Source organism: Myiozetetes cayanensis, unplaced genomic scaffold (assembly GCF_022539395.1).
Source record: "Myiozetetes cayanensis isolate MyiCay16 unplaced genomic scaffold, myiCay2020 scf6-25, whole genome shotgun sequence".
In the NCBI taxonomy this organism is placed as follows: domain Eukaryota; kingdom Metazoa; phylum Chordata; class Aves; order Passeriformes; family Tyrannidae; genus Myiozetetes; species Myiozetetes cayanensis.
The window spans coordinates 52620129-52635961 of NW_026087853.1; the positions used below are offsets into that span (position 1 = coordinate 52620129).

General features: G+C 39.0%; 1 protein-coding gene across 1 annotated transcript in view; it reads right to left on the minus strand.

The window, feature by feature from the left end:
- GALNT18 (polypeptide N-acetylgalactosaminyltransferase 18) overlaps window positions 1-15833 on the minus strand; it is a 224863-nt gene that overhangs the window by 104972 nt on the left and 104058 nt on the right. The window contains exon 4 of the mRNA XM_050335385.1: window positions 4944-5110. Within this exon, the coding sequence (XP_050191342.1) occupies window positions 4944-5110 (167 nt within the window). The remainder of the gene's footprint in view (window positions 1-4943; window positions 5111-15833) is intronic.

The window sequence follows — 15833 nt, forward strand, 5'->3', positions numbered from 1 at the left end:
CAGCTAACGTTGTTCTCAAATCTACAATGGAGACGGATTTCCTGGTCTACACATAAATATATGCTTTTTAGCATCTGATTCCTAACCAGAATTGCACAGCCCTCTTTTCTTGTCAGTCCCTGCCAACACTACTGAAGACCTGCTTGTGTAAAGGCTGTGCAATAATGATTTCAGCATGAAGACCTTTAACTAATGGGGAGAATGAATCCAGGTAGATAAAGTAAAGCCTTCACAGCATATAAACCATGGCCCAAAAAGTGAATGTAGGCTTGAATAAAGTTTGGCTATCTCCTTGTTTTCAAATGGTTTTATTTGTCTTGGAATTTTTCCGGCATTCAGGTAAAGGAAGAACAAGAAGCCAAACTGAAAGACAGCAAGATCTTAAGTTTTCTATAGGAGATGGTTTTTCATAGTTGTCTGGTCTGCAAGTAAGCCACCTTCAAATTATGCTGTGATATGAAATCTAGAGTGCATTTGAAGAGTATTTTTGAGGTTTATTCATCACTGCTTTTGTAAAGAAATAAAAGAAAAATCAGATAATCTTCTATTCCCAAATATCCCTTAAAAATTACCAAAGAAGAAATATAGCTTTTTAATGAAAAGCTCTGGATGCTTTTTGAAAAGTTTCTTTTTATTCAGCGTTTTGAGGACACTGTTATAAATCTCTCTCAGGTGATAATAGTTGCATCTGACCCACTTTCCACCACTCTGTGCCAATTCTCTCCAACACTGCAAGTCATAAAAGTAACATCCTGTGATATCCAGCATTATTACTGCATTTCAATAGCTGTATTCATGAAAATCTCAGGACAAAATGAGAATCGTTACATTTAACATGTTAGAATATTTAATTCATAAGTAATAACTCAAAGAAAAAGGAAGAAACCTTGCAAAATCTGAGCCTCTCCTGCAACATTATTAACTTTAATATGGGAAAAAGAAAGTCAGAGAGGACGATTATTACTACTCTAGTGTAAAATTTTGCAAGGCATATTCTGGACACGTTAATTCCTCCTGCCTCACCATGAAGCTGAACCCATCATGGCTCACAATGAGCTTTTTCAGAGAGATTTCAAATCATCTTAAAATACCTTCAAGAGGTGCTTCATAATGCAGGAGGGCTCAATGCCAGCAAAAAAACTCCAGACAAGACTCCAGTGGCACAGAAGGTCACCATCCTGTCCCCACAGGGCAGGATGCAAGAAGCCAGGGAGCGAGTAAACCACTATGCCAGTCGTCTGCAGCTCAGGCAATGCTTCTCCTAAACATATATTTTATTGGCAAATCATAAACGTTATGTGATAAATCAAAACATTATCGCTAAATCACCAATCAGTACATTATCACTAAAAAGCAAACAGTGATCCTGAGGAGAACGGGAAAGATTCTGATCTGACAGACAGCACTTAAAACCACAGTGAAACAGCTGAAATCTGTGAGTTGCTTAGTCATCAACGTGACTAAGACTCAGATGAGACACAAATGAAAAACACTGATATTTGGCTTGTTTTTTAAAGAAAACTTGTTCTCACAGTCCACACTGAAATGTACCTTTTTATCCTTCAGTTAAATTAAATTTTCATACTAATGTACCTAACAGCATATATGAAACAATTCACTGTAATGCTTACCAGTGTTGCACCAGAAAAGGTGGTATGGTGAAATGCATGCATTAAGCCATGCAAATGGCTCTATTTAACAAAGGATAAATATTTTAGGACCTGCAAAATCTATTTTCTACTTTTAAATGGCATGCACTGTAATCTTCACCATTTACTAACTCCAAACATCTATTTTAAAAAAAGGCAAACTTCACAAAGAGATTAATTGCAGTCTCCTGAAACATAATTGGGAACTTGAAAAAGTGCAGTGAGGTCTACAGAAAGTCATAGATAATTTGCTTGACATACCTTGAAGTACGTGAAATAAAATACTCTAGCATGTATTTTTCAAAACAAATATATGGACTTTGGCTGCACACTGGAATTTATCCTTTCTGAAATCAATCTTCTGGAATTTCAAAAAACAACTAGCTCTTCCACTGCTCTTTTTGAAAACACAGGTATACAGAAATTAGGGATGAATCCAGCTGTTCATTGCTAGATTCAGAATTTGGCCCACACCAAGAGTTTACACCAGTGTACCAGAATGCCACATTCCCTCAGAAGAAGGAAATTCTGGTGCTCTCCTCTAATGCCAATCATTGTGTCTGCTTCTATTTTAAACCACCCTGCTATGTGAATCCGACCAGCAGCACAAGAGACTCAAAATTAAAACGTGCTCATTTGCACTCTGCCTGGTCTCTGGTCTCACTTTTTCCTTCCAGTCACTTCCCACAGTGTGATGTTTCCTGCCTGTGAAACCCATGGCTGCGGCAGCGCAGCAAGAAATCTTACACAGAGTTATAGAAGTTGCCATCCCTGGCAAAAGCCTGAAAGTAAACATACCACTTGTAATTAGGATTCTGACAGGTCCCTGCAAGAGGCAGAGGCTGGAGCCAGCTGCAAGCACAAAGCAAGTATTTGCCCCCTCAGGTAACATCACAGGGAAACCCAGAGTAACCCACTTGTCTTACGAGCAGCAACACTTGCAAGCTAAAGAGCTGCTAACAAAAACATAGACTGACACTAAATATAAAGGATTCGTTTCAGCAGTGCTTGGAGGGAGAAAAAAATAGAATACTGTAAGAGCAAAAGTAAATTGTAAAATAAATATTTCAAGATTTAAACTAATAATAGAAGAGCCCATAAATCATCTTTGCAATCGCTCCCAATCCTACCGAAGATCCATCCGCTCCAAATGGATGCCTATTACCAGGTCTTCAGCATACATTACGGGATAAAGATGACTGTAAGCAATCTAATTTACTACTGCAGGAAAGAGACACCAGAGAAAGGGTTAGAGGAGTAGCATAAAACCCTGGAGAGAGCTGAATTTTTCTAGGAGACTCTGCACAGTGTGATTTTGTATAAAATGACATGTAACACCAAGCCTAGACAGCCAAACGAAAGGTTACCTTCCTCTCAATTTCTGTTTCCCTGTTTGGGGCCAGGAACCTAAGGATTTAAGGGACTGCAGGGTAAGAAAGGCAAGCCAGAATAAAAGTATGATACTGTACATTACCAATACTGGTACTACAAAAAATGTGGCTGAACAAGTTTTCCTGGAAGATTAAGTAGTTCCTGTGATTTCTTATCTATTTGAGGTAAAAAATAATGAAAAAGAATAATTCTGACAAGTCCATAGAGTGCAGTGCAAAGTGTATTTATTAGTGAGCTCGTCACAGTGATGACAGGCTCTGGGAAACACTGATGTTTGTGATATAGCTCTGCAATGTGCCCACTAGAATAGCTGTAAATTATAGAAAATCAGACTCAAATTCTAGAAACCACTTTTTCCCAACCAGATTGTTTTTCTTCTTCCACATTTGCTTTATGACCAGTTCCTCTGTGTCCAGTGACCTCAGGCCCTGCAGCACCAACAGCCATTCAGATTCAGCCACTGAGTTCCTCTTTGAAAGATGCAGGAATAAATTTCCACAAGCAAATTGCAGAGTCCGAGTCCACCAGTCAAAGCTGTATTTCAATATTTTGCTCTTTCCTATCAAACTGCCTTGTATTTGCATAAGGGAGAGGACAAAAGGCTGCCAAGAGTGCAGCAGTAAAATGACATGTCAAGTGATTGAACTACATGCTGTAACAAATCAAAATTCTAGCTTAGTTCACAGTTTCTGAATCACTGCGCATGTGCATGCATGTGGATTTTTTTTTTTTACTGTTTCATGGGATTTTTTCATTTACTTCATCACATTACTAGAACATAAATTGTGTCATAAAGAACAACAACTCATAAATTCTGCATGCCAAATTACACACAATGCTGTATGAGTAGGTGTTTGAAGAAAAGCTTGCTCAGCCTTAGGTAACTCTAAACATAGTATTGTTCACTGGGGCTGATGTTCACTGGAATTAGATTTGGCATAAGCCTACACGAAGTTGTTGAGTTTTGTGTGCACTTTAAAGAGTCAGGATTATACTTTTTCCTTCATTGATAGTCAGCAGAAGAGGAAATGACAATGTGCATAGCCTGGGGTGGGGAACTTATTTAACTTTTTCTCCATAAGTTTCTTTGTACAAATCTAAGATACATTTATATCAGCAGCAAGTCCCAGGATCTAGCTAAAGGGATATAGCTGGGTAGCAGCAGTAATGATGGTAAGGGTAAGAGAAGCCCTTTGTTCAGCATTTTCATTCAACAGGATAAATTCAGATTCTCCTTGTGTTTCAGCAGTTTAGAATTAACCTCCCAGCACAGCAGAATTTTTCTTTAGGTTCAGCATCCTGTGCCTATTAAAATTTCATCACTGAAGTTCCCAGAAAATAAGACTAGTAAATAGTGCCCAGCATGGCCTCACTGACAAACACTCAGGCAAGTACCAAACCATCTGACATTGTCACTGCAATCCTTCAGATCAGGGACAGTAAAACCTCAGTACAGACAGTAGAAAAGCAGCAAAATAAATGCTGCTATGAGGAGAAAAGAACTGAACATCTAAAGAAGATGTCTAAAAAACACAGAAAGAAGTTTTATACAAAAGAGAAAGTGAGTACACACATGAAATCATACAACAGAAACAGGAAAAGCACTGAAACCATATGGTCTTGAGGACACTCTGAAGCACTAGGAATAAAACTTCTCAGGTTTATGTCCCTAATCTACTGTTACATTCAAAATTTTGCCTACCAGACACCATATGCATATAGTTATTCTATCTTTGTGCGCACTTTTTAACGTGCCCCACCTGAGCATATTTGAAGACAGCCCAGGAAGACTGTGGGATGAAGGAGGGAGAAAATACACTGATAACTTTTGAAACGCCAGTGGGTTATCCATTGTATGATCCAACACTGAGCTGGGGAGGGAGAAGAAACCAAACCTCTTACCATTATTACTGTTATCATCAACTAAAATGATCTCCTTGAGGAGGTGAGCAGGAGTCCGGTCAATGGCTGAATGGATGGAGCGCAGGATCACTGAGAGAGCTTCATTAACAAATATGAATACAATGCTGACCTCAGGAAGACTGTCAGGAAATGTAAGGTTTCTGCACCTGAAGAAAAAGGTTAAAGAAAAGAAAAGATGTAAACTGTTTGAAGTCACAATGCAAACACAAACTGTTTCAGAGAAACGCTGGCATAAGAACACTGAGAGCTTTTGAAGGCTCACAGGATCCTCATGCTTCTTCAGAGGACATACAGGCAAGAACCAGATGAATACTATGTCAAAGAAGGAAAACCTGAAAACAATCTCCTGAGTCTGCCTGTGTAAAACAAGGCCTAGTGTGAGCTCACCTTTCCACCCAATGCCCACAACACTGCAAGCCAGGTGGGAACTCCTGTTTGAAGGCAGTTCTCAACAGCAGTTGCTTACAACGTCTTTCTGGACAGTGCAGACAGGAGTAAACAAAGTTAGCCCCTTACTTTAAAAAGGATCTTTGCAATAGCCACATCAAGTATTTTTGCTACAAAAGCTACCATCTATCTCAGTCAAAATCAGAAGATACTTTCTCAATTAAGTAATAAAACATTGTCCAGAGAAGCTGTGGATGTTCCATCCCTGCAAGTGTTCAAGGCCAGGTTGGATGGGGTTCTGAGCAACCTGGCCCAGTGAAAGGTATCCCTGCCCATGGCAGGGGGCTTGAACTACGTGATATTTAAGGTCCCTTCCAACCCAGGCCCTTCTATGAATAACACATTACAAGATACAGCTCCAAGGAACAGCCTGCTACAAAAGCTAAGACAGATGGTATAATCAGAAAAATAGATACAGCAATGGAAAACTTATCCATAAGCCCAGTCAAGGAGTTTAATCAGGAAGAGGAATATTACCACAACCTGGTAGATTTCTCTTTTTCAAAAACAGATATTTCAGCCACATTCCAACTTGCTTATGCAATCATCAGTATGGGAGTGCTGTCCACAAATTTAAACTTCCTTAGTGTTTTACTGTTTAGTTTTTTCCCACTTTCTCCATTACAAAAAGGACTCAAATTTTGTAATTTTAAGTATAGAAAGACCTTTTACCACTCTACCTTTTTAAACTGTCAGCAAAATATTTGCTTTTTTTAAATAAAGCCAAAAGTTAATTAAGTAAAAGTAATTAAGTACTTTTCTCTGAAACTTTTAGTAGTTTAATGCAATGTTTCTGAACAACAATTAATTGAACCTTTTTTTTTGCGGAGCTGAAACTATTTACCAGGGTGAAATTAGGCCACAGGCTGACACAGGCAGCATTTCAGATAGACTGTAGATGAAAATGATTGATGTTAATGCTGTTCTTTTCATCCAGACAGCACTCAAGTGGCTATCTTCTCTCAAGATGCCAGGATTTACTACATCCAGGAACTCTTGTAATCTGTGGAAAGCATTACTGCAGGCCAATGCTTAGCATACAGAAAGTATTGATGGATTTAGAATTTTCTACATCATACTTGAATATAATTTCTCAACTAAATTTGTTCTTCAGTTCCAAGAGAAAGCATAGCATTTTTTTTATTTTTTATTTTAATTTGTATAGCAAATAAATACAGAAAAGAACCACAAAAGCATTTCTCTTCATGGGCTGGATGGTGTACAGAGCTTCACATGTAGAGTTTTAAAGGTTCTGAAAAATCTCAGTGCATAGGACACATGACAGCCAAACCCACTGAGATACACATAATATTCAGAATTCAGCTGGTCAACCAATTTTCTCATTACAATCATTAGTGTGAAATTGATGGAAATCACACTAAAAAAGCTATTTAATATTTTAGATACTTTTCTTTCTGTCACAATGTGAAAGAGTTATACAGATATCTAAAAAAGAAATCACAACAGTTCTATTCTTGAAGGGTGTACACTGTATTTTTTAATAACCTGGTTCATGCATCTTTCAGAAACAAATATGAAATCTCCTCACAGAGATTCACAGTTCCATGGCATCAGAACAAGAGAGAAACAATTAAAATGGTGTGTGGATTTACCGATTCCCACTTGTAGCTTGATCTTTTGGCAGCATAACAAATCAAAACTTTCTTTCCAAAATCAGTTTGTATTTCTACTGGTGTGTTAATCCTCTATTCGTTGGTAAGAGAACTCTTAGCTTTAAGCATCAGATTGAAAAGGGTTTCTTTTAAGCTTTCAGGAGAGCTGAAAGCATGTTACTTTTGGTTTCTTTTTTGTTTCTTTGTTTTTGTTTGCTTGCCACTGGACAGTAGATCAGATGTATCAACAGCTTGTGGAAGTGTCATTCTATCATTTATAATCAACTACCACCTTTTTTTTTTCTTTAAAGTGAGCCCTCATTCATTAAAGATGACTTGTCATAAAATTTCACTACTCTTGAAAATCAGATTCTCATAAAGGCTTACATTTGGGTATCTTTTCTACCTGACCTTTAAAAGCAGATGAATCTTACTGGTTTTGGTGAGTTTTGCTGGCAATCAAAATTTTATAAGGATGTATTAATAGAATTCACGAAGGAAACCTAAATAAAAATCCAAATATTGCAATTTTCTGCAGACTGACACATAACCTGTGAAGCACAGAGCTGCCCAGAAGCAGGAAAGACAGGGAAGGAGAAGCTTTCTCCATGAAGCACTGTGGGCCCCCTGAACTAATCAGAGGCACAGGTACTTTCCAAGAGATAGGAACCTGAGTGGTTTTTATGAAAATACAACACTACAAGAGGCAGAGGGAGCTGCCTTTTCCTCCAGAAGACAATTAGTGCAAGGCAGCACTGGTTTTCTCTTTTAGACAGCAGTCCAGGAGTTAAAACCTTCAACCATGACAGACAGAACATGAGAGAAATCTTCTCTCATCTCACCAGAGGTGAGAGAAGACTGGTGTGATTATTTGTAGTCTCCCTTTTCAGGGTCATTCCACTTTCTGTGGAACAATTAAATGTACAGCAAGTTGGAGTGATACCAAGTAAGTTTCTCTAGCCTTGTGTTTGGGATAAATCCCTTGGAGGAAGGACCTGTATTGCAGCACCTGCTCCAAATGGATGGTCATGCATTTTAAACCCTAAACTTCACTCTTTATGGCTGTGTCCAGTCTTCTAGATTATAATGCCATAGAAACTCTTCTGATCACTTTTCTCTTTCTTTTGCAAGCTAATACTCATTGTGTCTTTTTTAAAAGTGCCCCTTTGACTGAAGGAATAAAGGCACCCTCACAAGAGCCTGCAAGTCAGGTGTCAGGGCAATGTATGGGGAAGCAACACAGAATCACAGAATGGGTGAGGTTGGAATGGACCTCTGTCCATCCTGTCCAACCCCCTGCTCAAGCAAGGTCACTTAGGGCCAGCTGCCCAGGCACCCTATCCAGAAAGCCTCTGGATGCCTCCAAGGATGAAGACTCTACGACCTGTGTTTCAGTTCATGCCCGTTGCCTCTGGTCCTGTCAGTGGCACCCCTGAGAGGACCTGGCTCTGCCTTCATTGCAGCCTCCCTTCGGATATTTATATACCTTGACAGCATCCCCCCTGAGCTTCCTCTTCTCCAGGCTAAACAGTCCCAACTCTATCTACACACGCTTCTTAAGGAGAAAAGATATTTTCCACACCTGCCTCCTGTACCCTAGAGTGAGTATTTTAACCTCTGATATAATTGGTGAAAGAAAGGTCACCTTCTGTGGTGAACAATCTCTAAAAACCCTGCTTAAAAACACTGCCCAGATGGCTGGGTATTTGAAGCAGGCACAAATTGACTTGGGCTCAGCACTGTTAAATCTGAGGTGAATCTCTGGTAAATGTGAATGTTAGGGGCCATCAGGGTTAAGTGTCTTCTGAAAATAAATTTCTAATGTGTGTATTTCAGGGTCAAACTGGCCGGGAGGCCCCTGTACTTACAATTATATTACAATTCATAAATACTAACATATTTTTCCAAAAGATTTTAAGACCATTACAGACTCAGGTCCTTGAAGAACACACCTGTTCATGGCACACTGTTGTGTGTGCATTGACAGAAAAAGTACCAAACTGGGGACTACATGCATCATGGACGCATCATTTATATGGAAGTTAGGTGTACAAATTTGCATGGGTACAATGAAAATTTACTAACAGAGTTCTAGTCTCCTGCACACCTTTACAAAGCTAGTACAGTTTTGTTTGATGTAATAATTGAAATTTCATCCAAGTTTTGAAAATTGGGCTTCAAACAGACTATGAACTAGTTAACAGGTTTAAACATGCTGAGATAATTTTCGGTATTACCCTGTAAAGAACCTACAAAGCCTGTTATTTTAGTGATTCTCTTGCAGCCAAAATGCATAGATATAAAATGGTCCAGCAAACAAAGTTACAGCCAATCTATCCTTTAGCTGTCTAGCTTAGGCACAGCAATATTTGTTATCCTCAGCCATAACAGTGTACAAAGACGATAAAAATGAAGCTTTAGCAAATACAGTAAGATATGGCACCTATTAGGTATAGAGCAACAGAGTGATTTTGGAAAATACATTGAATGGTAATGAAAATTCACTGGAAATAGTTTTTAAAAATTGCTTCCTTAAATACAGATGTTGTAGTGCTTCTCCATCAATTAATCTAAGGTTGAGATATATGTAAAACATACTATTTAAGAAATTAGTGACAAATTATATTCAAAAACTGTTCCAGATGACAAAACCAGCCTCCAATACACTGTTTCCCTGCTGTAAATCCATGCATAAACTGAAATGTGCAAACAAAACTTCTGCTTCTGATGTGTCTTCCATCCACTTAAAGGAAATTATTTCTATTGGTTATCCTACCTGCATTCATTTAATTCTTACATATTTTCAATTTATATCACACTGGACAAAATTTGCCATTGCCAGCAACTTGTGCAGAAACGAGCAAAGCTGCAAATGTTTTTGGCTCCCTTTTGGCACCACCATACTTTAGAAGATAACTACATATGACACAAGAGAATAGAATTAGGCTCCATTGTGTGTAATTTCTTCAGTCTTTTCAAATGGGCTCATTTTCAATTAGGGTACACTCCTAAATTGAGTTCATGTTTTCTTTTTTTCCATTCAGACTCATTCATCATCTTTACTTCCAGCTCCAATTCACTTATTTTCCAATATATGTGTAGTTTTTCAGAAATGCATTTTCCTGTCTACGTTGTTTCTCGTATCAAATGATGACAATAAAAATTATCTACTTTTTTTTTTTTAAATTTAAACTAATCAGAATTCACCTTGCCCCAGATCAGGCACAGAATGCAGAGCACTTGTGCATTTTCACGAGCACGTCTGTCATCTTCCTTATGCCAAGTTTTATGAGGAATAAAATTCCATCATTATAGGAATGAACAAAAGAGTACCTACAGAGAAAGGGCACATGTATATGTGTATAAAATATGCTGAAGGGGGGAAAAGAGAGGAAATTGTACAGATCAAAATCTGAGATCCATTAGGCTCTGAGAACTGAACGGTTGCGTGGCAACCAGCAACGTACGAGTTTCAGTGACAGCTCTGCCTCGGACTCATCCATGGGGCCTCAGCCCAGACCCCTACCCTGCCCCTCCACACAGGGAGGCTCTCACTAAACAGATCCACAAGGCATAGAGTGTATTTCTGTATTGTGGCTGATTTTAAAACGTTAATTCCAAATATTATTTAGAATGACAATGAGTATCAGTCCAACGTAGCTAAAAAATTACCGCTAGCAACCTACTCTGCTCAATCACATTAGGCTAATAACACTAACGGAGCAGTTGTCATGGTTACCAGAAATTTAGAGAAACTCCTGGTGTTCTATTTCAAGCACAACTCTGGTAAATGGAGGACAGCATACATTATGAATCTTCTTTCAAATACTTGTCCACAAGACAATTATATTCCTCTAGAACATATGCATTGTGTTAGGACAATTTAGCCAGTCACATATAAAATTACTTTAGCATAACTATGCAGTTAAGAAAAACAAAACAAGAATGATTTCCCATATTAATAACTTATCTCTGAGACCTTCTAATAATAGGTACATAAATTATGAACAAGAATTATTTTCTGCAAGTTTTGAGAACCTTTCACCAAGAGTTACATGGGTATCACAGCCAACAATAGCAAAAGAACATGTTTTTTATTTTAATCACTACATTACAGCATATATTCCACTTTTTAAATAAAAATACAAGATGCAATAAGCATATTACTAAAACATTTGAGTTAAAATTCTTGTTTTAAGAACATATGTGGGAGGGAGTTTTAGTTCCAATAGAGTAAGAATTTCTCAGAAGCACAAGCAGAAACAGAATTGTACTTTCTTCAAGAACTGCTAACATTTTGTCAACAGCCAAAATGTCAAATGGAAGTTCAAGGTGCATGGGAGTAAAAACAAATCCCATTCTGGCATCAATGAAATAAACAGCACTAAAACTATGGTAGAAGAACTGAGTCTTGTAAGAACTCTAGCTCAACTATTTACGTATTTACGTTTTGTGATCAGATTACATTTTTCTTTAGCTATTATCAGTATTTTAAGTGTTAACTGAGTTATGCTAAGAAAGCTGGCATTGAAAAACATATAAAAAGTACACTTTTTTTTTCCTGTAAAAGTGTATGTCATTATTAACTCAGGCTATTACTCCAGCAGATTTCCTGTCACTGGCAATGATATTAAACAATTTTAGAGCAGCCATTTGAGGAGATACATCCAGACAGGAAAAACTGAAGCTCAGATCAGAATCCAGGGGGCTGGTCAGGCAGTACACACTACTGCTGTGAGACAGTGCGAAGGCAGGCAAAGGTGAGACAAGAAAAAGAAGAATCAGAGGTAGAGAGTAAATAAAAGAAAGCTGGAAATATAACAGAATTAAACATTAAGTATTCAACAAGAATGTTGAATACTTTTGTAATTTTAGGATTTCTGTGCAAAATAATACAATACGTAATGTAATAGGGTTTTGTGCTCTTTTTAAGCAACTCCTTTGAAACATCAAACACAACACATACTATTTATGCTCTCTTTGCTTTTTCCAGTAGCAACAAAAGAACTTGGGCAGAAAAGAGTCTGTAGGGGCTGGTTTATAGGGAGATGCAGAGCTAACATGCAAATGCCCAGCCTGAACCTTACAATTTGAAACCACATGTTTTTCCTACATACAGGTTTAATAAAGGAAAAACTTTATAGAAGTCTGGTGCCTTGCATGCTACATCCTGGATTGCACATACCACCATAACACTGATGGCCATTTTGGACAGATGTACAGACATGAACAGCTTTTGTCCTAAACCACATCACTCTCTTCAACCAGTCAGTGCTTGATTTTTCTCCCTTGTAGTCACATCTGCATCCAGGGGTCCTCTTGCCTGTTCTGTTGGTGTCCACCTTATCAAAAACCTACTTTTTACCATGGCCCCTTGACAAGTTGAGCCTCTAAGTAATACAATTTGGACTGGTGAACTGTTTGAAACAAGAAGAACTTATAAAATAGCAAAAGCCTTTCTCTGCACAGAAAACCTCTCCTCTGCACTTGTCCAGATGCCAAACAGCACTGACTCAGCCAGGAAAAGGTCAAACCTGCTGCAAGCCACATGCTATACCATAGTATTTGACAATCTCCAAAGAAAAAACAACTGAGCTTTACGAGCAGCTTTTCCCCTCCACCCTTCCTGCCTTTGCTTCTTGCTTTTGCTTCTTTGCTTTCTTTCAGTCAGTGACACTGGTCAGGCTCCTTCATATCATACAGTCTGTGCAGGAGCAAAACTCTTTGAAACAGTTCCTCTGCTGGGGCCCTGCTGCACACCTCCTTTTCCACTACCCCTCCCTCCCTCACTCATCACATTAGCAATGAAGAATGTTATCTCTCTCTCCCATGTGTGCTTTGGCACACTAGATCAGGCAAAAATTTACAAGCCAACAGAGTAGAATCCTGAGTGCATCCACTCAAAAGGAGTTTGGTAGACAGCTTTAGGATTCCTAAACAACCTAACTTTTAATAATGGAGTTCTGTGTGAGCTGTTTCATTCACATTTCACTCACGACAGGCTTTGTGGGTAGTGCCTGCCCTACTTAAAGTAATGAGCACAACAGAGTTATAGCTAACACAGAAATATTATCCTGCTCCTGCACACAGCAAAGGCAACGGTGCCTTCCTTAATGCTTCCAAGTTCATTAGAGCCAGAAGTTATTTGTTAGTCTATGATGTAGATATGTTATGGGCTAACAGATGCAAATAAGGGTGGTAAACAACAGAGCACCCAATTTCAGCAGCACACAATAAATGGAGGCCCTGGAAGAGGCAGTACAAGCGATACTCCACAATAATGTTTGCACTATCTATTAAGTACCACGAAAACAGCCCACTTCAGGATGTGACGATTACTTCAGGAGGCTGAAGCATCCAGGGGAGTTATTTATTACAGTTAGTATTACAAGAGATTACTTTGGACTGTGCTGGGGACTCCCCCATGCCAGAACAAATGCTCACAGTGAAAAGTAATCAAATTCAGAACTGGACACAAGCTCATGGCTGTACCCAGGGTCAGACACCACTCTGCAGTACCTAAAACATGAGAAAGCCCCACTGCAAGGTGTGAAAACTGCCACAGCCTGACCCAATTGCAATCTGCTGGATGTTTCCACCTGACTGATGATCATCTTTTTCCAGAGAAGCCAGAGTTCAGAGGCTTGGGCAGTGTGCACTGCCCTAACTACTAAATGTGGTCTCCTAGCTCTGCACGCCATCCACATTGAAGGACTGGGCAAGGTTGAACTTTTGCCCTCTCCTCCACATGTGTTGTGGCTCAACAATCTCTAACCCTCCTCTGGTTTTGTCGTGGCATTAAATGTTAACAATATCAATCCCAGAAAGTACTCTGTGCTATAATATGGGGTCATTACATATGTGGAGTGCCCTTTCTCACTGCAGAACCTTGTAAAGAAATGCTGAGCTCCCGTGCTAAGATATGTCGATGTGAATTCTCAGAGCAAGGCAGGCAGAAAGAAGGTCAAGGCTGAGTCATACCAGAATGTCATAAAAGGGGCTATTAACACCACACACTTTTGGCAGATCACTTAATTCTCCTAGTCTCAACTGGGGCTAAGCATGGATGAATTACATTAGGTTTCAGTTACACATATATTTCTGTTGTCTTTCCAAATTCCTATACTTCATACAAGTATGATAGCACACAGCTGAGCCCAGACACAACTATGTGAACTCCACTCCTTTAGCTAACCCCCTACAAGCCTTTGTCAGGATTCCAATGCCATGCTGATTCTTGCAGAACCACTGCTAAATCCAGGCTAATGAGCTTGGTTAGGCCTAGGCTAAGTCCATACAGAGCTACTGTGGTGCCTCTGTCATCTCTGTGCTTTCCTGCATTTCTAGTGAGAACAGGAATACCACTGACGAAGGTCCAGCAGAGTTGATTAACTCGGTCTCCACGCCACTTGCTGCATGTTCCCTTCAGACCAAGCTGTCCTTGGCTTTCATGCCGTGCTGCTTGAGCCTGGTGTCTGCCCATGGATAATTTAAATACATCTATATAGACTCAGGAAGGAGTGCAATTGGCTTAAGAACAGGTGCTACAAATCCTAAAAATTGATTACTACAATGGAAACCATACTCTCAGAGTAGGTTTTTTTTTTTTTCCCCCAACAGTCATTCATGGGCTCTCACAAAAGAGAATTTGCCTATCAGTAGTGAGGATTCTTTTTTCAGCAACATGACTGTCAGAACACCCTGTAGCTCTGTACTCCACAGGATGCTGTAGATACAGCAAATAGTTTGCATACTACCTGACAACACACTTCATTTCCCTCAGCATTAGAATTTACTACATTTCAGTGTCAGCCATTATTTTGTATGTATGTGTCCATAAACATATTGTGATGTCTAACATGTTTCTGGCAGACAGTCAACTAAGGACCAAATATTTCACAGAAATTAGGATCGTGATTCATTTCTAACTGGAGTTTTTTTTGAAAATCCCAACCTTAATTTATTTTTTTCAGTTACAGTACCATTCATTTCCCCTGTCTTTTTAATTTTTAAAACCTCTTGTTATAAAAAATTTAATTTAAACCATTCAGAAGAGTAATTTCAAAAGAAATACAAGAACAGAAACATTTCTATCACTGATGTCTTATTAGTGACAGAAGATTTCTTTTTCCCCATGATACCAGCATGTTTATTTTCATGATTTATTTTTTTAATGAGCTGCAAAAAAACAGTTTTCCCTCCACCCATTTCTCCATCTCCAGAGCTGCTGTTTGTTCCAAGGATCAGATGTGTCACCAAGGCTTAAACTTAAGTTGAGCATTAACTGTCTCTGTGAATGGTCCTATCGGAACAGACCTCAAATGCACTGAAGGGAAGGTTTTTCCACTCCACTGGTCCCACCCACCTCACCAAGCCACTATGGAATAATAGTGGATGCACTCACTCTGCCTGAAATACCTGCTTCCTAGCAGAGAACTTCCCAGAGAAGGAGGCTCCGTGGGCTTTCAGCTGGCCCACGCTGCTTGACTGAAGTGTGTAGTTCACCACGAGAGCTCAACAGTTTCATCTGCCTACTGGTCTTAATCAGGCAGTTCTGGGCTTTCAAAGACAGCAGTTCTTCTTTTCTTCCTATCTTAGTCAGATTTGCTGATAAAAATGAAATTTAACATTAAAAGGTCTTTCTTTTAGCAATACAATACTTGTTATCTCATAGTAAATTGTAGGTGAGATTAAGGTTCCAAAGGATCTGGAAGAAATTTCAATGAATACTTAATGGGATTTTAGCAGGACTCACTTTTAGTGTTTTAGAAGACATTCGAAACTTACAGCCTTCATGTATTTGACAGAA